The following is a 24,258-nucleotide window of genomic DNA, read 5'->3' on the forward strand; positions in this document are numbered from 1 at the left end:
AACCCCAACACTAAATCTCACCACAACCTTAATTTAGTCCCTCCCCCAAATAGGCTTCCCTCATCTCCAAATTCCCAATGAAAGCCTGGTTTATTATCCAGGGTTTTGACATTGAGTAGTTTTACTGTGAGAAATGTGTGAATCTAAATAGCTAAACAAATGTGCATATAAGAACACACCATTCTAATCTAATTAATTAACAAGCAGGAGTTTGTTTTCTCTTCTTCGCGTGTAGTGGTGGTTGAGTGGCAGGCGTTCCCTTGAAGACCTCATTTTCTCAGACTACTTTCCCCGCCCCTCCTCCAGCTGATGGCTGGCTGTAAATACCTTTGGTTGTCAGGAAGTGAACTAGTGTGTGTGCCAACTGGAAAATTAAGGGACAAAACACCTTCAAGCAAAAATAACCGAATGAAATAATCGTGCCTTTGAGGGTATAGTAATTATATTTTCAAGGTAGCTAACTAGTTAGCTAAATGGTATTTCTTTCTAGCTCCTAAATTTAATAGCTAGCTATTTGCAACAAGCTAACGTTAGCTAGCCAGCTAACATCAGTAGCAAGCTTAAACCAGGTTTATTTTGAAAATGAAGTTGCTTGTTGTCGCATGTTCACCATCGAGTTGTTTGATTAACTAACTTCTAACATGAACTTACTCAAAATGCCTTGCTAATCAAATATTTTACATTAGCTAGCAAGTTAGCCAGGCGTTTCTTGTTCCAGACAGGGTGGTTGCTTCATTGTTTATCCTTCCCAACTAAACTAACGTTAGCTACAGTTTGTTAGGCTAAGGAAACGGGAGTTGGCTAGCTATAAAGTGCCCCATATTTCTCAACTAAAATAATAACTAGCTAGGTTAAGTTATTGGATGACATATTTGCTGCCACTCATCTAGGTAGAGTGTTTTTAAAGCAGTGATTGCATCATGATTTGATCAATATAGAAAACTGGAACGTATCAGCTTTGGACATGGAGAAGAAGCGTGGAAGGAGTCAACCATGGGGGAAGTTAGTAAAAGTGGACACTCAGTCTGAAGTATTGCTTGTCAACAGGGAATGCACTGTCGGGCGAAGAAAAGGTAAAATTACTATCCCACACAGTGACACTAACACATTCACTTCATCATATTGTTACCTGAGTTTCTCAACATATCGTGGAGTTGAGAAACTCAGCTACCATATTGTAGGCTAATTTATAAAAGATAGAGAAAGTAATGCGGTAGGACACTAGCCTACGATTATCTATAAACTGTACATATTTTGTGAACTACCAAAACGCCCTGTTATCAATATTAATGATTATTGTTTGCACATTCATAATAACGTGTAAAAACTCAAGACATAACACTTTTCATAAAATTGTGTTTTTATTTTTATAGTTGAACACTTTTAAGTAAATGTATGTGGCTTGTTTTGAGGAATTTGTCTATAAATGTCTTATAGACAGAAAATACCATATCCTAGACATGAGTCGGGCAGTGTCTGGGCTCTTTAATAAAACCAGTTAATTCAAGGCACAATACCCCCAGTCTTTAGTTCACCAAACTTAGACACCCTCTTTGATAACAAAGCCGTCTATTGAGAACATGTGTGCAGAATATTAAGTAGGCTCGTTTTTTGTATAGATTTTGACCAAGGAAAGGTTATATCTCCTAGGTTTCTGTCTGTGTCTCTGCTCTATTATATTGAGTTCCAGGAGTCTGATTTCCGGTACAAAGAGACTGTGCCTAATGAGCTAGTCTGTTATGCAGCACCCACAATATGGTATAAAAGAAGAGAGGAATGCATCAACAATAAATCAGCATAGTCGTACAATCTCAATGTGGTATTTTCCAAGCTCACTCGTGACGATATCATCAGCCATGTGGCCATTGACTAAATACTTGTTTTCCTGCTGTTTTAAAATAGGTAATGAGTAGGCCCAAATTGTTTTTGTTTACAGTAACATGATGTAAACAAAATGCTTTTTTACACACAATATAGCACAAAAGCTCCACAACAGTAGCCTACTGTATGACAAAATCTAGTTTATTCAAGTCATGTTGAAAATAGTAATCTTTAACTATGTTGTAATTTTGTTTTGGTGCATTTTATTAACTGTAAATACATTTTTCTTTCACCAGGCTGTGATCTTTCCTTTCCTGCTAACAAACTGGTCTCGGGGGATCACTGTAAGATAGTGCAAGATAAGAGCTCAGGATTGGTGTGGCTGGAGGACACAAGGTATGAAGGGAGTCTTTAAAAAAAAAATTCTAAGTACTTTATAGGCTCAAGGATAAACTGATCAATTATGTATGTTTAACGATAATATGGTAATGTAGAGCATTTTTCTTAGTTAATTAGCCTAAATAGATTTGAACCTGTTTGTTTTATTGTTATAGGAAAATGTATTATGCAGATTGTATTTGTTTGTAATCCTGTTTATAGTGACTGATCAGTGTATTTCATGGTGGATTGAACAGATATCTGCCCAGCACTGCACATCACAGTGTAATCTCATTTTCAGTGTAAGCAACCAGCTGGCAAATTACACTAACCATCAATTAAAGAGGTTGTGTTTTACCATGCGCTAATAAGTCAGCAAGATGAAAGGCATTTTCTCTACACGCATTTCTCTAGTGTGCACACACTGCATTAAGGTGTCCGCATACATAGGTTCAGTTTGCTCCTAGCAGAACTTGGCTAGGCGGCGTGAACGTCTGTACTTTCTTAATACATTCTGTTGAAAAAAGTGACAATATTACTGTTTGTCCCTCTTGAAACACCATAGCAACAAATACACTTCCTCAAAATAGTATGATTTAATCTAAGATAACTCAAGAAATCTGTAATTAATTTTGAAATTTTTGCCAAAGAGGTCTTAGTCATGCAATTTTACATCTAACTAAGATGTTTGGTGCAGTATTTCTCAAATGAAACTGAAAACTAGTCTGTCGTTGAATGACAACAATCACTTTATTGAAGAACCCTACTGTTGACCTATCACAACTATCGACTTCGGCTATCGAAATTCAACAAGCCTTAAGAAAGAAAATGTGTGTGCTCGAACAGCCGGGGGAAAAATGTGTGTGCTCGAACAGCCAGGGAAAAAATGTGTGAGCTCGAACAGCCGGGGAAAAAATGTGTGTGCTCGAACAGCCAGGGAAAAAATGTGTGTGCTCGAACAGCCGGGGAAAAAATGTGTGTGCTCGAACAGCCAGGGAAAAAATGTGTGTGCTCGAACAGCCAGGGAAAAAATGTGTGTGCTCGAACAGCCGGGGAAAAAATGTGTGTGCTCGAACAGCCGGGAAAAAATGTGTGTGCTCGAACAGCCAGGGAAAAAATGTGTGCTCGAACAGCCAGGGAAAAAATGTGTGTGCTCGAACAGCCGGGGAAAAAATGTGTGTGCTCGAACAGCCGGGGAAAAAATGTGTGTGCTCGAACAGCCAGGGAAAAAATGTGTGTGCTCGAACAGCCGGGGAAAAAATGTGTGTGCTCGAACAGCCGGGGAAAAAATGTGTGTGCTCGAACAGCCGGGGAAAAAATGTGTGTGCTCGAACAGCCGGGGAAAAAATGTGTGTGCTCGAACAGCCGGGGAAAAAATGTGTGTGCTCGAACAGCCGGGGAAAAAATGTGTGTGCTCGAACAGCCGGGGGAAAAATGTGTGTGCTCGAACAGCCGGGGAAAAAATGTGTGTGCTCGAACAGCCGGGGAAAAAATGTGTGTGCTCGAACAGCCGGGGAAAAAATGTGTGTGCTCGAACAGCCGGGGAAAACCCTGCCAAATGCGTCCGAAAATCAAAAACGAAGAAAAACTTCACAAAATGTGGTCATAATATATGCACCAACTTTTTTGACTGGGAAGCATACGGTAAGCTTTAGGCTTTACATCATTGAGCAAAGTGGCAGCTCTTACTGTTTTGCTCCTGAATATTGTGGATACTTTTCCAATAGAAAGATGGAATGTGACAGTGTAGTGTCTCAATAGTGTAGGGTAAGATTCCATCCCTATATATCCCATGAAACTACTATTTAATTGTTACTATAGTAATAACTGCAGCAAAGTTTTTCTAGCCAGTCAAAACTGAGACACAGTCCTCTCTAAGTCTTGGATTTCTTCCAAGGTTGCTGATTGAATACATTGAATACAATGACAGACCAGTGTTCTTGTTTTGTTTTTCACACCTCTAGCACCAATGGTACAGTGATTAACATGTCTAAGCTGGTGAAGAAGCAGATTCATATGCTGCAGAATGGAGACGTCATCTACTTTGTATACAGGAAAAACGAACCAGAGCAAAGTACGTTTTTTTTTTTTCTTATTTTGATTGGAGTGTTTGGCTCTAATTTTTGTAGCGGATTATACATTTTTAGTTAGGGCAAATTAAGTCTGATATTTTTAGGTGGAAATTACAAACTTTTAAAGCCTTTTTAAACCAACAATACCATACAAGTTTGCATTTTCTGCTGTGCAGGAATTTTCTTGTAACAGCAGGGTGATCAAATTAAGATCCATCTGTAAGTGTATAAAGAAAGGCTTTAGAAAGAATATAACGTGTTCCTTATTTTCTTCAGAAGGTGTGTATAAATTAGTAGTGCATAGGGTTACAAAGTGAGGGTATGTAAATGGTAACATTCCAAGTTTACCGGTAAACTACTAGAATTATGAAAACTTTCTGGAATTTATGTAACATGTAAAATAAGATGATTTTAATATAACAAATAGAATGACAACATTATCCTAAATATAACCCATCAACTTGGTGAATACTGTTTGTGTTCAGCATGAGATCCTTTGTTTTAGATTTTCTCTACACACTTATTTATTTTACTATCTCTTTGTTGTAATTGTTTTTGCACCAAACTGGTTGTGGGAAAAAAAATCAATAGTTGAAAGACTTGCAGAGTTAATAGAAAATTATGCCATTGTTGTTTTTAGATGCTTTTTTTTTTCATTAATTAGGCTGTTTTCTCTTGAACCGTATGGTTTATCCACTAGAAAGTCATGGACAATATGGACACAGATGAAAAAAATGAAGATTTTATATAAAATGTATATTTTTTAAAGTAATTGAAGTGCAAATGTCCAAAGTTACAATCGATTACCGTAGACCAGGGCACCAGGTAGCCTAGTTGTTGTAGTGTTGGGCCAGTAACCGAAAGGTCGCTAGTTGAAATCCCGAGCCGACAAGGTGAAAAATATGATGTTGTGCCCTTGGGCGAGGTATTTAACCCTAATTACTCCAGGGTTGCCGTTGATAAGGGCTGACCTTGGCCCATGATCCCACTCTCTCAAGGGTGTCTCAATGGGAGTTTGGATATGCAAAAAAAAATATATATATATTCAAATTCGCATATAATACCCACTTGTACTTGTGAAATAGGACAACTATAAGCACCCACTAAATTATTATTATGAATGACTGAAAATTCCAGTAACTTTGGTAAATTACCAGTAGTTTTTCAACCGTAGTATACTGCATAGTGCACACCATTGTCAAGGAAAGCATCTCACTGTACCATGTGCATGTGACCAATACATTTTGATTTGATTTGGTGCATACAGGTCTTTTAGTCCACTTGTTTTCCTGTGTACCTTCCAGTGCTGCCAACTTGGTTATAAATGCATACTGTACACAGTGAACTTGCATAATGTGTCTAAACTGAGTTGGACCAGTCGGCCAAGAATGGCCTCTCAAAAAAGAGTAATGTTTTCCCTTTTTGGGGATATTTAACTAAATGTACACAAACTTTTGCCTCAACAATAATAATAATTTGTGTGTCCCTTTTCGCGAAATTTGTCTTGCATCTCACCAAACAGCACAGCATCACCAATATGTACATAAATGCATACATAAATCACAATCAATAACTACAGCAGACAACACATGTGGATACAGTTCATAATTCAGTTAGGGTTGAGCAGTTATTTAGTCAGTTGACTTATACTGGTGGATTACTAGGCTCTGGCGGTTTTGTAAAGATGGACTCTGTATCAGCGGCCTGATGGTACTACTCCTGGTTGAGTGGGTGTGTCAGATTGGTGGCAATTTTCACTCCTGCTCACCACTCTCTCCAAGAACAGCACTTCCTTTTTCTTCAGATTAACTCCACTGATTTTGTTTGACAGCTTTACTACTAGTTGTTTTTTATTTGCTATGGATGGATATCTGCTTGTACCAGGCGTGAGAACACTGAACAATTGATGTATAGAATATGGTTGATATTCTTTTACTGACCATATATTTATTTAATCTTCACAAAATACAGTCATTGTTGTCCCTATTTGTATGTCTGTGTTTGCAGTCAATTAGAGTTCCAAGATATTTGTATTGCTCAACTGATTCTATTTGTTCTGGGTCAATGTGGATGGGCCTGGTGTCGTCTTTTTATAGTTCTTAAGTTTGTAATTTCCTTGTTTTTTTTCATGAGTCTGTATTTTTTTTTTTTCAATTGAGTGAAGTATAACAATCTCTTGCTTCTACAGACCTTGCCTACATGTATCAGTCCATAAAACCAGAGAGGACATTCTCACAAGACACAATTGGTAAGTATAAAATAACCAAATCAATGTGATATTTGATTGCTACCTCGTGACTTAGCATATTTTTCATGAAAAACATTTTAGGGTGGATTTAATTAGCTTGTGTGTTGCTTTCCACCCTTTCAACCATGTCAGGTGGTGCCACCAGATGCTCAGTAATGCAGCAGAAAGTCCAGACCTGCCCTGTTACAGCAGCAGTATGTGTGTCTGTGGAGCCATTCCTTGTTGGACCTCCACGGGAGCAGCAGGCCTTGGATGAACCCCAGCCCTCCACCTCCTCCCACCTCCTCCACACAGTCTCCTCCTCTACAGCCTGTTCCTCTGCAGCCTCCCTCCTGCACTCCTCTGCCTTAGGTAGGCTTTACATCTGGCCTGTGCTTCCTCTTTATGGTGCTCATTGAGAGGAAGCAGGGACTGGGAAGTAAATCTGTGTTTCACCCTCCTCCTCAAATTCTTCGACTGGTATATCATGGTCTCCACTTGATTGTGCCAGCTTTGTTCACTCTCCCTTACTTCTTTCAAAGGACAGCTCTTGCCGAATGATATTATGCCAGACTTTTATGATCACAACTACTTGTAAATCTTCCCATATTCAAGAACAGGCACAGGTAACTGAATTTGCCCCAATCATATGGCCTTTTGATCATTCTCTGTTGTGCATCCTTTCTCCCTTATCCTGCTGCTGCTGAAAGCAAGGCTGGGCAGCACAACACTAACCTCTTCTGCTCAACAGACACACGACAGACTGAAGCCCAGAACCGAGTCACAATGTTGTATAAGGAGGGGGACATGGAGCCAGAGAGAAAAAGGAGGAAAACTGACAGTGCTGGTCAGTGCATTCAGTGTCATTACATTGTGGCATATTGACATTTAGTTGGTGACACTTGATCGTAACAGTGTTTCCCCCCTTTCCCTTCCTAGACAAGGACTATGATTTTGGACTGCCACATACTTCCAGTATTGCGGTGGTCGGCCCCAGCCCAGCTAAGGGTTTTCTTATCGGGGATCTGTTTGGAAAAGCTGCTGTGGCTGTGACTGTGGAAGAAGCCAAGACTGACAAGATGGAGGAGTCCCTAACCTGTATCATCTGTCAGGACCTACTTCATGACTGTGTCAGGTACAGCAAGACTCTACCTACTACTACATTAGAAAATAGGCCCACTCCTCTATTTCATTGCTTGTGGCTCCTCGCAGCAGATGAACATAGCAATGGTTCAATAAATATAAGGTATCAAGAGTCGTATTAACACAACATTTTATAATTCCTAGTATTTCTAATTTTGTTCTATAAGACAGAAAGGTGGCTCTACTGCGTGTTAATGGTATCTGCTCCCTGTGTGTCCCCCATGCAGCCTGCAGCCCTGTATGCACACCTTCTGTGCTGCGTGTTACTCTGGCTGGATGGAGCGCTCGTCTCTCTGCCCCACCTGTCGCTGCCCCGTAGAGAGGATCCGCAAGAACCACATCCTCAACAACCTGGTGGAGGCCTACCTTATCCAACACCCGGGTTTGTATTCAATCTGCCCGACTCTAACCTTGTACCCCCATTAACACTATTGTGGATAGCGACCAGCTCCTCCCCCTGTTAAACTCGGTATTTGTGTCTATGTCTGTGGACCCAAATAAAGCATGGAAATGACCTGTGTTGACCCTGTGTTGACCCTTTGTGTCCACAGAGAAGTGTCGCAGTGAGGAGGACCTGAAGAGCATGGACAGCCGGAACAAGATAACTCGGGACATGCTGCAGCCAAAGATTGAGCGTTCCTTTTCTGATGAAGAGGGCAGCTCTGATTATCTCTTTGAGCTCTCCGACAACGACAGTGACACCTCCGATATCGGGTCAGACAGAAGAGTAGCTGTGTGTGTGACTGTGACCATGTCTGTGACCCTATGTGTATGGTTGACCAAGAGTGTGTGGTTTGTTTTTCTCCCTCAAACATTCTTCTTCCTGTTGTTGTTTCCACAGCCAGCCTGTTGTGATGTGCAGACAGTGTCCAGGCTACAGGAAGGAGGTCAGCCAGGTACTGTGGGCCACAGGGCTAGCCCCTCTAGGACCAGCCCCACCAGCTCTTCTAGGACCAGCCCCACTAGCTCTTCTAGGACCAGTCCTACCAGCACCTCTAGGACCAGTCCCTCTAGGCCCAGCCCCACCAGCACTTCTAGGACCAGCTCTTCTTGGACCAGCTCCACCAGCTCTTCTAGGACCAGCTCCACCAGCTCTTCTAGGACCAGCTCCACCAGCTCTTCTAGGACCAGCCCCACCAGCTCTTCTAGGACCAGCCTCTCTAGGACCAGGGGAATTATCAACATGCTCTGATGTCCCCACTACAGGTACTGAACTATGTGTCCATCTGTTGGTAACAGCTTACATTTATATAATGCTTTTATTTCTAATATGTAAGTGTTTTATGTTGTGTTGGTTGATTAGGGAGTTATGACAACACAATGTAGTGCACTTACAGATCAAATTAATTATCAGTATGTTGTACTCGCCTTGACACGGAAATATGTGACAATGCTTGTAGCGTAATTGTTGGATCTGTAGATTCTGTAAGGATAATACAGTGCAGCCTTCAGGACCTTGACCCAGAGGACATGTCTCTCTGTGTCCTGTCCTCCTGCAGCTCCTCAGGATTACACCTGTCCTCCTCTGGGCAGCCATGTCATCTGCACCTGCTGCCTGCAACCCATGCCAGACCGCCGCGCAGAGCTCATTGGCCAGCAACTCTCCGCTCAGCAATGTGAGTGGCCCGCAGGCCTGCCAATCAATGTTAATGGACCAATGGCAAGAGTGCTTTGGCTGAAGGTGCTGATGGGTGTGGTTCTTTGTGTTGGCTAGGTGTGGCGTGCCTGCGGCCCTTCTGTCACATGTACTGGGGCTGCCAGAGGATCGGCTGTCAGGGCTGCCTCGCACGTTTCAGTGGTGCGTCTCTGCTCTACTACTTCTAGATTTACTTTCAAAGTTTGTCACTAATATTTTTAACAAATAAACCAGAGCTTCTGAGGGATTTCCGAGGTAACGCTGTCATTGTGGTTAGTTTATTGAAAATAGTGGTGGAAGTTTACCAAAATATTGCCTGTATTGTCCCTATGTCTTACACATAATTTGTTATCACATTGCAGTATCATGTTTACCAGTATGAGACATATGTCTTTGTCCACAGAACTCAACCTTACAGACAAATGCCTGGACGGTGTTCTGAACAGCAATAACTATGAATCAGAGATCCTCCAGGTACTTCCTTTCTACTCTTCGGCTCTAACCATTGATCAGTCTGAACACCCAGAATCAGCATCTGCATTCTTTGTACCGGTTTCCCAGACATAGATTAAGCTTAGTCCTGGACTTAAAAGCTATTTCAATGAAGATTCTCCATTGACCATGCTTTTTAGTCCATGAATAGTCTAAATCTGTGTCTAGGAATTGGGAAACTGGTGCCTGGTTACATAACCCAGGTTAAGTGAATCTATTTCTTTTGCATTGTTTTCTAACTTCTCTACTACAGCGACCACTAACGTCTAATATATAACCTGTCATCCTTCCGCTTTATAGAGTTACTTGTCAGCCAGAGGAATGTCGTGGAGGGACATGCTACAGGAGGGTCTTCAGGGCCTGCAACAGGGAACCTTCTATCTGTCTGGTCAGTCTGACACTATCCTCTTCACCTCACATAAAACTTGAGATTGGAAGCGTTCCAGGTTGTCTTTTTTGCATTTGCATTGCACATCTCTGAAAATTCCTACATCATATAAATGTGCTTCCTGAGACACCATATCCAGGTCTTTTATTTCCATATCTCGTGACTGCAAAAACGATGAGCTGCAATTCCACCTTTAAGCTTCCCATCTTGAACATATTTCTCAGTCTTACTGACAGTGCAGAGCATCCTTCCAACTCACTTTGGGACGCACTAGTAACTCTATCTCTCCCTCTCTCTCTCTCCATGTTTTATATCTCAGATTATCGCATCAACAGTAACGCCATACTCTGTTTCTGCTGTGGCCTGCGAGCCTTCGGGGAGCTGGCCTACAAATACAGACAGAACATCCCTGCCTCAGCGCTTCCTGGTGAGCGAGAGCAGCCTCTAACTCAGCGGTTCCTAAACTAGGGATCGCAACCTCATGTGGGGTCGCCTGATATGCAAATAGTTCATGGGAGAATTTCCAAAATACGGAGGATTTTTTAATGTATACACTACTGGTCAAAGGTTTTAGAACACCTACTCATTCAAGGGTTTTTATTTGTACTATTTTCTACATTATAGAATAATAGTGAAGACATCAATTGGGCGATGCACAATTGGCCCAGCATCGTCTGGGTTAGAGGAGGGTTTGCCCAGCAGGGATATCCTTGTCCCATTGCGCACTAGTGAGTGACTCCTGTGGCGGGCCTGGTGCAGTGCACACTGACATGGTCGCCAGGAGTACAGTGTTTCCTCCGACACATTGGTGCGGCTGGATTTCGGGTTAATAATAATAAGTGGGCATTGTGTCAAGAAGCACATCGCTGCAACTCCCATACGGACTCGGGAGAGGCGAAGGTCGAGAGCAGTGCGTCCCCCGAAACACAACCTTACCGAGCCGCGCTGCTCTCGACCTTCGCCTCTCCCGAGTCCGTATGGGAGTTGCAGCGATGAGACAGGACTGTAACTACTAATTGGATACCACGAAATTGAGGAGGAAAAATAAGAACAAAGAAGAGACTTGCATGGGCCAAGAAACACAAGCAATGGACATTAGACCGGTGGAAGCGTGTCCAAATCTGAGATTTCTGTTTCCAACCGCCGTGTCTTTGTGAGACCCGGTATGGGTGAAGGGATGATGTCTGCATGTGTATTTCCCAACGTAAAGCATGGAGGAGGAGGTGTTATGGTGTGGGGGTGCTTTGCTGGTGACTCTGTCTGTGATTGATTTAGAATTCAAGGCACACTTCCCATCTGGTTTGGGCTTAGTGGGACTATCATCTGTTTTTTAACAGGACAATGACCGAACACACCTCCGGGCTGTGTAAGGGCTATTTAACCAAGGAGACAGATTGTTCTGTCTTACGATTCCCGAGCATGAAACATTACATGGGATGTTCAGTGTATTTCATGGCTATATTGACACAAAACAATCGAAGGATGGACTTTTGCACACTCCATCTATGGCGGGACGGCAGGCAGGCCTCTGCACTCTAGTTATGAGTATGTCTCCCTCTGCCTTATGGACGCATTGTATGATGCACCGAGAGCAACTGGCGGCAAAAGAGCTGAGCACAGAGATATACTGCAGCAGGTAACTTTGATTGTAAACCACATCAAACCACACACTGCGCACATGCCTGTTTGCGAAACAATGTTGAGATATGGGATCAGCGCATGACAATGTTATAATTCACACCGAGGCTTGGTGGTTGTCGAGGGGGAATGTTGGAAAGATTGTTTGCATTGAGAGAGGAACGGTTGACCTTCACAATGGATGTAAAAAATAACCATATATAAGACTTGGTTGACTTTCTGTGTAATGAAAATAAAAATGTCTCGTTGCCTATGTAACAGACATATTTGGGAAACTGAACGAACTTAATTCAAGAACGCTGGAGAAATACAAAAACATTCTACAGATGAGTGAAAAATGTTTTATTGGAGAGTCTTTCTAAAGCGAAACATGCCCCTTTCCATCGGCTGTGCATGTTTCTAACAGAAAATGGCATCAGTGACCACATTTACATGTACACTACTATCCCATTATTATTCAGGATTCTGAAGTATTCTGATTTTGAGTTGACACACAAACATCATAAACACCGAAAACGCTTGTATCCCGGTTATGAGAAACCTGGGTAAAATGCCTGGGATGTGCTGATTTAATAAAGGGATGCTGTAAAATTGTATCCCGTTTTAATGTTGTTTCTGCTGTCTGTGCAGGCTCAGTTTCGCATGTCATGGGTGTTGTGGGATGTTTTCATCTGATTTTCAAACGAATCCCTTCAAAAAGTAGGCTACCTGCGCAGTTCGATCCACCATAATAATTACATAATAATTTAGCCTACTATAATTTATTCACTAACTTACTACTAAGTTTCTGCTTATTTCTGACATTTGGTAGTCCATTGTTATTGTTTCTGACATTTGGTAGGCCATTATTATAGTTTCTGACATTTGGTAGGCCATTATTATAGTTTCTGACATTTGGTAGGCCATTATTATAGTTTCTGACATTTGGTAGGCCATTATTATAGTTTCTGACATTTGGTAGGCCATTTGTTTGTCAACTACAGTTAGATACATGCAGCTTCTCTTCTGTCAACGTATTGCACCAGAAGACTAAATAAAGTAGTGCTCACCAGAATGTCTTACATCGATAGAATTAATACATTAGTAATCTAGTTAACACAGGTAAACGTGTCTGTTTCGTTTAGGAACCGAGTAGAAAACGCAATAACTGGGGCGGAGCTAGCATGTTGGAGTGAACGGCTGTGCGTGAGAGGCTCCTGCAACTTTTTTGCGAAATAATCTAATTTAACCTACTTTATGGCACTTTTTACAACAAACGTTTCTTACTAATACAAGATTGTAACTTTTTATATGAAAATGATGAGTAATAAGCGACCAAAGGACAATAAATCCACAGCGGAGGCCTACTCCCCATTAAACAACGAGACAGACATGGCGGGAGGCACCTGCAACAAAGTGACACTTACAGAACTTACCCGGGCTTTGGGGGAGCTCCGTGTTGCTATAGCTGAGGATCTTAAGGCCACTAATGCTGAACTGGACACCAAAATCGAGAGCATCATTCGAACGGTCGCTTCGCATGGCCAGAGTATTGTGGACCTTGAGAAAGCTTCTGAATTCAACGCTGGTAGGATCGACGAGTTCGAGAAGCTATGCACGTCATTGCAGGATAGTGTGCAGATGCTTTCTGTGAAAGTGGTGGACCTGGAGGGCCGATCCAGACGTAATAACCTTCGCGTTGTTGTTCTGGCAGAGGGGGTGGAGGCTGGCTCTCGCCCCACCGACTTGTTCGCCAAGCTATTGAAGGATGCAATGGGATCGGATGTTTTGGATTTGGATCCCCAGCTGGACCGCGCACTTCGCTCCCTTGTCCCAGTGCCTGGACCGGGCCAACGTCCTCGCCCAGTAATCATCTGTTGTCACAGTTTCAAGACCAAGGATCTTATCCTGCATGAAGCTCGAATGAGGGGCAACCTGTCACATAAAGGGCATCCATTCCGTGTCTATGAGGATTATGCGCCCGATGTGGCAAAGCATCGCGCCGACTACAGAGATGTCATGACCAAACTCTACAAACTCTATCTTCGCCCAGCCTTGCTCTTCCCTGCAAGACTAAGAATTACCCCGCCTTCCGGTGAGAAGATTTGGCTCTCCTCGGTTTTGGACGCAGAGAAGTTTATCCGGGGATATACACCAATCCCCCGTACAGGTTAGAGTGCCTTGTTGTTGCGTGTTAGGGTCTGCTCATGGACTCGAATCCATACTATACCATATTGGGTGAAAACGTATTAAACGGGCTCAACAAGGGCTACCGAACATGTAAGACGCTGATCAGACCAATAGATGGCGGTCAGAGCTCTCATTTAACGTTAAATTCACTTTCATCCCGGCTGTGCTCAGAGCGATGCATATTTTTTACTTCCAGGTTTGATCACTGACACCTTCGGACGGATATACTTATATTCCCCCACTTTTGTTTCGTTATTTATTTTACAATCCTTACATTATTGTTACTACCATACCATTTATTTATTGCTTGAAGGGGACTGGGGATGATGGTTGGGAGGGAGCAGACACCTGGTTAGCAAGTTGATGTTTTGTGCCGTTCTGCCTTTGTCTGGCGGTGGGCCTCTCTCCCGACTAGAGTCCCACCAGCCCTCTGTAGTGCTTATGTCTGTGTAGGTGTGCGTACATATAATTACTATTTGTACTTTATTACTATTTTCTCTTAACATTTTAGTATTATGAATGTGTATATGTTAAATCAGTGTATATTGTTATTCTGGGGTATTTGTATATTTGTTTGTATGTGTATGTGTGCATATGGATGTATATACATATTATTTAATGTATGTATGTATGTATGTATGCATGCATGCATGCATGTATGTGTGTGTGTGTGTGCGTGTGTATGCATGTGTGTGTGTGTATATATATATGTATATATCTGTATGTATGTATGTATGTATGTACAGTGCCTTGCGAAAGTATTCGGCCCCCTTGAACTTTACGACCTTTTGCCACATTTCAGGCTTCAAACATAAATATATAAAACTGTATTTTTTGTGAAGAATCAACAACAAGTGGGACACAATCATGAAGTGGAACGACATTTATTGGATATTTCAAACTTTTTTAACAAATCAAAAACAGAAAAATTGGGCGTGCAAAATTATTCAGCCCCCTTAAGTTAATACTTTGTAGCGCCACCTTTTGCTGCGATTTGTGACGACCCTCCCACTCTGTCTGCCGTATTCTCTCTTTGTTCTTGTTTCCTTATTAGGATGCCGGTGGGCGGAGTTGGGAGGGTTGTCAGCTACATGGGAAACACCTGGGCCAGGTGTCTCCCAGGATAAATAGACCTCTTCCACATTCATGGAGGAGACTCTCTCCATGCAGACACCTTTTGTAGATTCTGTTGTGGTTCTAGGTGGCCTTTTTGTTTGTTTGCTTTGGCACCTTTCATCACCCTGCATTATCACATTCATGCATGCAAAACACTCACTTACACTACTGATTACTGATTACACACACCATTGTATATTATACTAAGTTACTTATTTAATAAATATATATTTTGCTACTCCTTATCTCCACGTTGTCTCCCTTTGTTACGGGCTTTGAGCCGGTTCGTGACCGATTACAGCTGTAAGTCGCTTGGGGTATGTCTCTATCAGTTTTGCACATCGAGAGACTGACATTTTTTCCCATTCCTCCTTGCAAAACAGCTCGAGCTCAGTGCGGTTGGATGGAGAGCATTTGTGAACAGCAGTTTTCAGTTATTTCCACAGATTCTCGATTGGATTCAGGTCTGGACTTTGACTTGGCCATTCTAACACCTGGATATGTTTATTTTTGAACCATTCCATTGTAGATTTTGCTTTATGTTTTGGATCATTGTCGTGTTGGAAGACAAATCTCCGTCCCAGTCTCAGGTCTTTTGCAGACTCCATCAGGTTTTCTTCCAGAATGCTCCTGTATTTGGCTCCATTCATCTTCCCATCAATTTCAACCATCTTCCCTGTCCCTGCTGAAGAAAAGCAGGCCCAAACCATGATGCTGCCACCACCATGTTTGACAGTGGGGATGGTGTGTTCAGAGTGATGAGCTGTGTTGCTTTTATGCCAAACATAACATTTTGCATTGTTGCCAAAAAGTTCCATTTTGGTTTCATCTGACCAGAGCACCTTCTTCCACATGTTTGGTGTGTCTCCCAGGTGGCTTGTGGCAAACATTAAACAACACTTTTTATGGATATCTTTAAGAAATGGCTTTCTTCTTGCAACTCTTCCATAAAGACCAGATTTGTGCAATATACGACTGATTGTTGTCCTATGGACAGAGTCTCCGACCTCAGCTGTAGATCTCTGCAGTTCATTCCGAGTGATCATGGGCCTCTTGGCTGCATCTCTGATCAGTCTTCTCCTTGTATGAGCTGAAAGTTTAGAGGGACGGCCAGGTCTTGGTAGATTTGCAGTGGTCTGATACTCCTTCCATTTCAATATTATCGCTTGCACAGTGCTCCTTGGGATGTTTAAAGCTTGGGAAATCTTTTTGTATCCAAATCCGGCATTAAACTTCTTCACAACAGTATCTCGGACCTGCCTGGTGTGTTCCTTGATCTTCATGATGCTCTCTGCGCTTTTAACGGACCTCTGAGACTATCACAGTGCAGGTGCATTTATACGGAGACTTGATTACACACAGGTGGATTGTATTTATCATCATTAGTCATTTAGGTCAACATTGGATAATTCAGAGATCCTCACTGAACTTCTGGAGAGAGTTTGCTGCACTGAAAGTAAAGGGGCTGAATAATTTTGCACGCCCAATTTTTCAGTTTTTGATTTGTTAAAAAAGTTTGAAATATCCAATAAATGTCGTTCCACTTCATGATTGTGTCCCACTTGTTGTTGATTCTTCACAAAAAAATACAGTTTTATATCTTTATGTTTGAAGCCTGAAATGTGGCAAAAGGTCGCAAAGTTCAAGGGGGGTGAATACTTTCGCAAGGCACTGTGTGTGTGTGTGTGTGTGTGTGTGTGTGTGTGTGTGTATATTTTTTATTTTTTTATTAAACTTTTTTTTTAATGGGGGAACGTTTATTTGAACAAATCCTTGTTCCGATCTCCTGACCCACAGTATGTAAAGGTACGGCTGACTATGTCGGTTGCGAATGGTTTATTTTTTTGACCGGCAGTGCTTAACAATATAATCTTGAGGCTATATCTTGCTTAACTCTGGGATTGACCCAGGATGACACTTAAATGCGCAGTATGTTTAAGTTGCAACTTATTCTGTATAGGTTTATTAGATGCTAACTGAACACTTCATTTGCGGGAGCCTCCTCAGTTCATATGTAAGTAGAAGTTCTAGGATAGTGAGAGGTGAAAGTATAGTTGGGATTTTATTTTTGTTTTACCTCTTGTTCGAGATCGCGCTGCGCTTTTTTGGCATCGGCCAGACAATGTGTTTATTATTTTTATTTTTCCTTTTTTTTTCTTCTCCTGTTTGTGCATGCCTGTTAAATGTGGGTTGATGTGGGGGGTAAGTGTTGGGGAAATTAGGGGAACAGGGTGGGAAGTAAAGGTGCTTGCAGGGGGGGAGGGGTGGGTTGGATACTGCTCGGGTGTAGGTGCTACATATGCTGATCGTGATGGTTTGGTGCGCTTTCTTACCTTTTTATCAAGTTACATGGTATGCAGGCCACCATAGGAACTACAAACGAGAGGAGGGCGGGGCTTACATTCACTTCCTGGAATGTCAAGGGTTTAAACGAACCAATTAAGAGGGGCAAGGTCCTAGCCCACCTGAAAGCACTCTCGTCTGATATTATATTTTTGCAAGAAACCCACCTGAAGAATAACTCTCATAGCAGACTTAAGTGTAGGTGGGTGGGGCAAGTGTATCACTCTAACTTCTCTGCCAAAACGAGAGGCACAGCGATTCTGGTACGGAAAGGAATTCCCTTTCTACATAAAACCACCCTTGCGGATAAAGAGGGTCGGTATGTGATCGTAAAAGGAGAAATCCACTCTACCTCAGTAACTCTACTAAATATCTATGGGCCAAACATTGATAACCCCTCTTTTTTTCAAAAGAGTCCTTGCCCTGATTCTAGATATCTCCCATACTAACCTGGTCATTGGAGGGGACCTTAACTGTGTGCTAGACCAGTATTAGGATAGATCCTCTACCCGGCGAACCCCTACCTCCTATTCAAGCGAATTCTTGAATACCTACATAAAAAATTCAAACTTATTTGATATATGGAGGATCGCTAACCCTACGGGTAGGGAATACTCCTTTTACTCTCATGTTCACAATGTTTACACTCGAATTGACTACTTTTTGTTGGATGCTAGACTACTCCCCTATACCTGTAATGTGAGGTATTTTATTTATTTTACCTTTATTTAACCAGGCAAGTCAGTTAAGAACATATTCTTATTTTCAATGACGGCCTGGGAACAGCGGGTTAACTGCCTGTTCAGGGGCAGAACGGCAGATTTGTACCTTGTCAGCTCGGGGGTTTGAACTCGCAACCTTCCGGTTACTAGTCCAACGCTCTAACCACTAGGCTACGCTGCCGCCCCAAAAGGTATCATGATATTATAATCACAGTCCACTCACCTTCTCCCTGAGATTGGGTGACATTGTACCAAACGAGAGGGTCTGGAGGTTGAATCCTCAGCTCCTCACAGAACCAACATTCTGTGAATATCTTAAAGACCAAATTACATTTTTCTTTGATACCAACGACAACACAGAGACCTCCCCAGCATTATTGTGGGAAACACTGAAGGCTTATCTGAGAGGCTGTATCATCTCCTTTCAGGCTGCCAGGAGTAGGCGAAACAAAGGAAAACTGGAAGAACTGGAGGGACAAACTCACTTACTGGATAGGGAGAATGCTAGCCATCCATCTATGGAGAAACATAAAAAAATTACCTATTTAACATTTGAATATAATCAGATTCTCTCAGCTAAAATTGCTAAATCTTTTGAGTTTGGTGGCAAACCACACAAATTACTCGCCAGACAACTTTGAAAAAATGTGAGTGACCGAATGATTCACAAAGTTAAATCTGCATCTGGGGAATTACTCTCTTCCCCCAAAGACATCAATGACAGATTCCTGCAGTTTTATGATACTCTATATACATCTAAAGCGGATCCTAACCCCTTAATTATGCAAACATTTTTGGAGGACTGTAATCTTCCTGCCCTGAACCAGGAAGATTCTAACTTCCTGAATAAGGAAATATATATTGATGAAATTCGAGAAACAATTAAATCTCTAAAGAGTGGCAAGACCCAGATGGATACGCTAATGAATTCTATAAAATATTCAGCAACATGCTCTCCCCCTCCCTGCACAAAATGTTGATTCCGGCCAATGAGGATGGAGCTCTCCCTTCTACTTTGGATGAAGCGTTCATTACAGTTATACATAAGAAGGGTAAAGATCCAGAAGAGGTAGGGTCATACAGACCAATATCTCTCCTTAATACAGACCAAAAGATTTTAGCAAAAACTCTGGCTAACAGGCTTAGCATTTTAATTGGCAAATTGATCCATTCGGATCAGACCGGCTTTATCCCTAACAGAAACTCATTCTTCAATCTCAGGCGCCTCTTCAATATTATGTATTCTCAGAGGTTACCCAACGTGGACCTTGCCGTCATATCTCTTGACGCCGAAAAGGCCTTTGACCAAGTTGAGTGGCCCTATCTATTCAAGGTCCTACAGAAATGTAATATTGGAGATGAGTTCATAAATTGGATCCAGCTTTTATATAGGAACCCCTGTGCCAGAATACTCACTAACCAATCATTGTCGCCCCGATTTAACCTTAACAGGGAGACAAGGCAGGGTTGTGCGCTGTCGCCTATGCTCTTCGCCCTAATTATCGAACCCCTCGCTCAGACAATTAGATCTCATGCAGCAATACACGGCTATAATACTAAAGATACTCTAAATAAGATTTCCCTATACGCAGATTACATCCTCTATGTAACAGAACCCCAGGCTAGTATCCCAGCTATTCTTGATGTGATCAATTTGTTTGGTACCTTCTCGGGATACAGAATAAATTGGAACAAGAGTGAATTAATGCCCATACGGTCGCAAAACACCTCCACATCTCCCATTTAAGTTATCTTCAGAAAAATGTACCTACCTAGGAATTGTAGTTACCAAACAATACTCCTTACTATTTAAAGAAAATTTCCCCTCTCTGATACAAAAACTCAAAGCAAACATACTATTTTGGAGAACTCTCCCAATTTCTCTACTCGGAAGAATTAATGCCATTAAAATGGTCTTCCTCCCACAACTGCTCTACCTATATCAGAACATCCCAGTATTCATACCTAAATCCTTTCATAAACAACTGGACTCAATTATCAATCCTTTCATCTGGGATTATAAAACACACAGGATAGGTAAAAAACACCTCTGTAAATCCAAGATGGAAGGAGGATTGTCTCTCCCAAATTGTATATTTTATTACTGGGCCGCTAACCTCCGCGCTGTTACGTTTCTGCTGGAGGACGCACTTCCGGCATCCAGCTGGCTTAGTTTGGAGCGTGAGGAGTGTCACCCCTTCTCTATTGACACTCCTTCTCTATTGGCGCTGTGATTTTGTCGCCTGTCAATCTGGCGATGTCACTTTATTGTAACAATCCTATTATACATAGCACAGTCCGAATCTGAAAGCAAATTAAAGTCCACTTTGAGCTTAGACCAATGTCATTCATGCTCTCTGTCGCCAGGAATCCCTCCTTTGCCCCTTCTAACCTTGATAACACCTTTTGAGCGATGGGGAGAGCTGGGGATAAGTACCATAGGGGAGTTATACATAGAAGGGACCTTTGCTTCCTTTGAGTTGCTGAGGGAAACGTATAATCTTCCCAGAAGTAATTTTTTCAGATACCTACAAATTAGAGACTACGTTAGAAAACACCTCCCAACATTTGGGAATGCTAAACCTTCCATGTTTGACGGATGCATAAAAATATGCCCCACCTCAGATAAACTGATATCGCGTCTATATGATGCTTTTCAATCTGTTAGCACACCTTCTACAGATGCCATCAAGGCAAAATGGGAGGAAGAACTAGGGATTGACATTTCTGTGGCAGACTGGGAAGAGAGCTTGGAGTATATCCACACATGCTCCATTAATTCCAGACATCGTCTCATACAATTCAAGGTATTACACAGATTACACTATTCCAAAACTAAACTGCATAGGATATTTCCTGATTACATCCCCTACATGTGATAAATGTCAGGCTACACACTACACTGCTTTGCCCTATGCTCTAGCTTGCATGGTTATTGGTGTGGAATTTTTGGGATCCTCTCTGAAGTTTTGGAGACTTCAATAGATCCAGACCCGCTTCTGATAATCCTGGGAGTATCTGAGTCCCTAAACGGATTAACCAACCCCCGAAAACAACTAATCTCGTACGGTCTCATTTCGGCAAAAAAACTAATCTTGTTGTTTTGGAAAAGGAGGGAAGCGCCCTCTACCAAATTATGGCTCAGTGAATTGGCAAACACTGTACACTTAGAAAGAATTAGATATATTCTGAACAATAAATTATCAACATTTGATCAAATCTGGCAGCCTTTCCTCTCCTACTTGGATGAGTCGGCGCTGTGAATTTGTACTTATTAACGCACTCTCAATTGTAATATTTGAACCTACCTTTGGGCACCATGTGCTGGCCCTGCCACCCGAGCAGTTGGGGGAATAAGTGGGGGATAGGGGGGACAGCTTCCCTCTTTCTTTCTACGTGTCCTTGTTTTGTATGTCGTGTTTTGTATTATTTGTTTTGCACCCAGGGCTCTGGGTCTTGTTGTTCCTGTATGCTCTTTTATGTTTAGATAAGAATTGTATACCTGTCTTGTATACCTATACACCATCCTTGTGTGTGTTTAATAAAAAATATTTGAAACAGAAAACGCAATAACTCCAAAACAGTGGAAAGATTGGGCCTATCCAAAATGTCCAAATGTCATCCGTTTAACCGGTTTTAAGAAAATGAAAAGCTGAGAAAACAATTTAAATACTTTTCAGATAAGACTTCAATTTGTCTTGGGTGAATATTTTATGTGGTTGAAATACTGTCTGCTTGCCTAAGTGTCAAAGATGGCACATTCGCATTTTCTCGAGAGATGCTGAAACAGAAACATTTCTCCACTCCTGTTCCCAAGACAAAGCTAACATTTGTTGTATAATTTCACTGCAAGAAATGCATTAATTCTCCAGGAGTTAATATTATATTACGCTACATGTGAGCGGTTAAAGGCCCTACAGTCAGAGTCCGTATTTCAGTTACTATTCTATTCAACCCATATATTTAAATTAGGAACATTTTGTATATTCATGGTCACATGGATACTCATGAGTGGGTTATCGAAGGTGCATGTAAACAACTTATCCAGAATAATACCTTAAGCGGGATATGAGCTAATATCCAGAATACTGTTAGTAAACGTGGTCACGAAGTGTTCCACACGAGTGATGACTGCTCACCGCCAACTCTTGGAAGAGCACTTAGGGACCTACGTCCCAATCCGTTTGACTGTGATTCTGGTTCAGTTTACATGCCGGTAAATGAACTCGAACAGCTGATCGAGCTGTCTTGACCAAATGCATTCACGGGTCACTACGGAGGAGTTTTGGTTCCTGACCCAAAGGAAATAACATGGCATTTTATTTATTTTTAAAATGTATTTAACCTTTATTTAACCAGGTAGGCTAGTTGAGAACAAGTTCTCATTTGCAACTGCGACCTGGCAAAGATAAAGCATAGCAATTCGACACATACAACAACAGAGTTACACATGGAATAAACAAAACATAGTCAATAATACAGTAGAACAAAAGAAAACAAAAAGTCTATATACAGTGAGTGCAAATGAGGTAAGATAAGGGAGTTAAGGCAATAAATAGGCCATGGTGGTGAAGTAAATACAATATAGCAATTAAACACTGGAATGGTAGATTTGCAGAAGATGAATGTGCAAGTAGAGATACCGGGGTGCAAAGGAGCAAGATAAATAAATACTGTATGGGGATGAGGTAGGTAGATAGATGGGCTATGTACAGGTGCAGTGATCTGCTCTGACGGCTGGTGCTTAAAGCTAGTAAGGGAGATATGAGTCTCCAGCTTCAGAGATTTTTGCAGTTCGTTCCAGTCATTGGCAGCAGAGAACTGTCAGGAAAGACGACCAAAGGAGGAATTGGCTTTGGGGCTGATCAGTGAGATATACCTGTTGGAGCACGTGCTACGAGTGGGTGCTGCTATGGTGATCAGTGAGCTGAGATAAGGTGGGGCTTTACCTAGCAGAGACTTGTAGATAACCTGTAGCCAGTGGGTTTGGCGACGCGTATGAAGCGAGGGCCAACCAACGAGAGCGTACAGGTCGTAATGGTGGGTAGTGTATGGGGCTTTGGTGACAAAACGGATGGCACTGTGATAGAACTGCATCCAGTTTGTTGAGTAGAGTGTTGGAGGCTATTTTATAGATGACATCATTGAAGACGAGGATCGGTAGGATGGTCAGTTTTACGAGGGTATGTTTGGCAGCATGAGTGAAGGATGCTTTGTTGCGATATATTAAGCCAATTCTAGATTTAATTTTGGATTGGAGATGTTTGATGTGAGTCTGGAAGGGTATTTGTAGTTGTCAACATATTCTAAGTCAGAGCCGTCCAGAGTAGTGATGCTGGACAGGCGAGCAGGTGTAGGCAGTGATCGGTTGAATAGCATGCATTTAGTTTTCCCTGCGTTTAAGAGCAGTTGGACGCCACGGAAGGAGAGTTGTATGGCATTGAAGCTTGTCTGGAGGTTAGTTAACACAGTGCCCAAAGAAGGGCCAGAAGTATACAGAATGGTGTCATCTGCGTAGAGGTGTACCAGAGAATCACCAGCAGCAAGAGCAACATCATTGATGTATACAGAGAAGAGAGCCGGCCCGAGGATTGAACCCTGTGGTACCCCCCATAGACTGCCAGAGGTCCGGACAACAGGCCCCCCGATTTGACACGCTGAACTCTATCAGAGAAGTAGTTGGTGAACCAGGCGAGGCAATCATTTGAGAAATCAAGGTTGTCGAGTCTGCCAATAATAATGTGGTGATTGACAGAGTCAAAAGCCTTGGCCAGGTCGATGAATACGGCTGCACAGTAATATCTCTTATCGATGACGGTTATGATGTCGTTTAGGACCTTGAGCGTGGCTGAGGTGCACCCATGACCAGCTCTGAAACCAGATTGCATAGCGGAGAAGGTACGGTGGGATTCGAAATGGTCGGTAATCTGTTTGTTAACTTGGCTTTCAAAGACCTTAGAAAGATAGGGTAGGATAGATATAGGTCTGTAGCAGTTTGGGTCTAGAGTGTCACCCCCTTTGAAGAGGGGGATGACCGCGGCAACTTTCCATCACTGAGCAGTGATGTTGCGTTCAAAACAACTGGGAACTTGTAAATCTCCGACTTGCCTGCA

At 42.1% G+C, this 24,258-nt stretch overlaps 1 protein-coding gene across 3 annotated transcripts in view; it reads left to right on the forward strand.

Moving 5' to 3' along the window:
- The first annotated feature begins 293 nt into the window (after positions 1-293).
- Positions 294-24,258, forward strand: part of LOC118358453 (E3 ubiquitin-protein ligase CHFR-like) — a 29,578-nt gene continuing 5,613 nt past the window's right edge. Inside the window, exons 1-16 of one of the 3 annotated variants that reach the window (XM_035736297.2) lie at positions 294-431; positions 939-1,073; positions 2,118-2,217; positions 4,164-4,273; positions 6,460-6,519; positions 6,652-6,870; positions 7,250-7,345; positions 7,438-7,633; positions 7,869-8,023; positions 8,193-8,355; positions 8,483-8,847; positions 9,141-9,257; positions 9,356-9,439; positions 9,681-9,751; positions 10,070-10,157; positions 10,477-10,584. In XM_035736297.2, coding sequence (XP_035592190.1) covers positions 965-1,073; positions 2,118-2,217; positions 4,164-4,273; positions 6,460-6,519; positions 6,652-6,870; positions 7,250-7,345; positions 7,438-7,633; positions 7,869-8,023; positions 8,193-8,355; positions 8,483-8,847; positions 9,141-9,257; positions 9,356-9,439; positions 9,681-9,751; positions 10,070-10,157; positions 10,477-10,584 — 2,041 coding nt within the window. In that variant the 5' untranslated portion in view covers positions 294-431; positions 939-964. Of the gene's footprint in view, positions 454-938; positions 1,074-2,117; positions 2,218-4,163; positions 4,274-6,459; positions 6,520-6,651; positions 6,871-7,249; positions 7,346-7,437; positions 7,634-7,868; positions 8,024-8,192; positions 8,356-8,482; positions 8,848-9,140; positions 9,258-9,355; positions 9,440-9,680; positions 9,752-10,069; positions 10,158-10,476; positions 10,585-24,258 lie in introns of those variants that run through there. The other 2 variants (XM_035736298.2, XM_035736299.2) reach the window with 2 other exon arrangements.

Source organism: Oncorhynchus keta, chromosome 25 (genome assembly GCF_023373465.1).
Source record: "Oncorhynchus keta strain PuntledgeMale-10-30-2019 chromosome 25, Oket_V2, whole genome shotgun sequence".
NCBI lineage: Eukaryota > Metazoa > Chordata > Actinopteri > Salmoniformes > Salmonidae > Oncorhynchus > Oncorhynchus keta.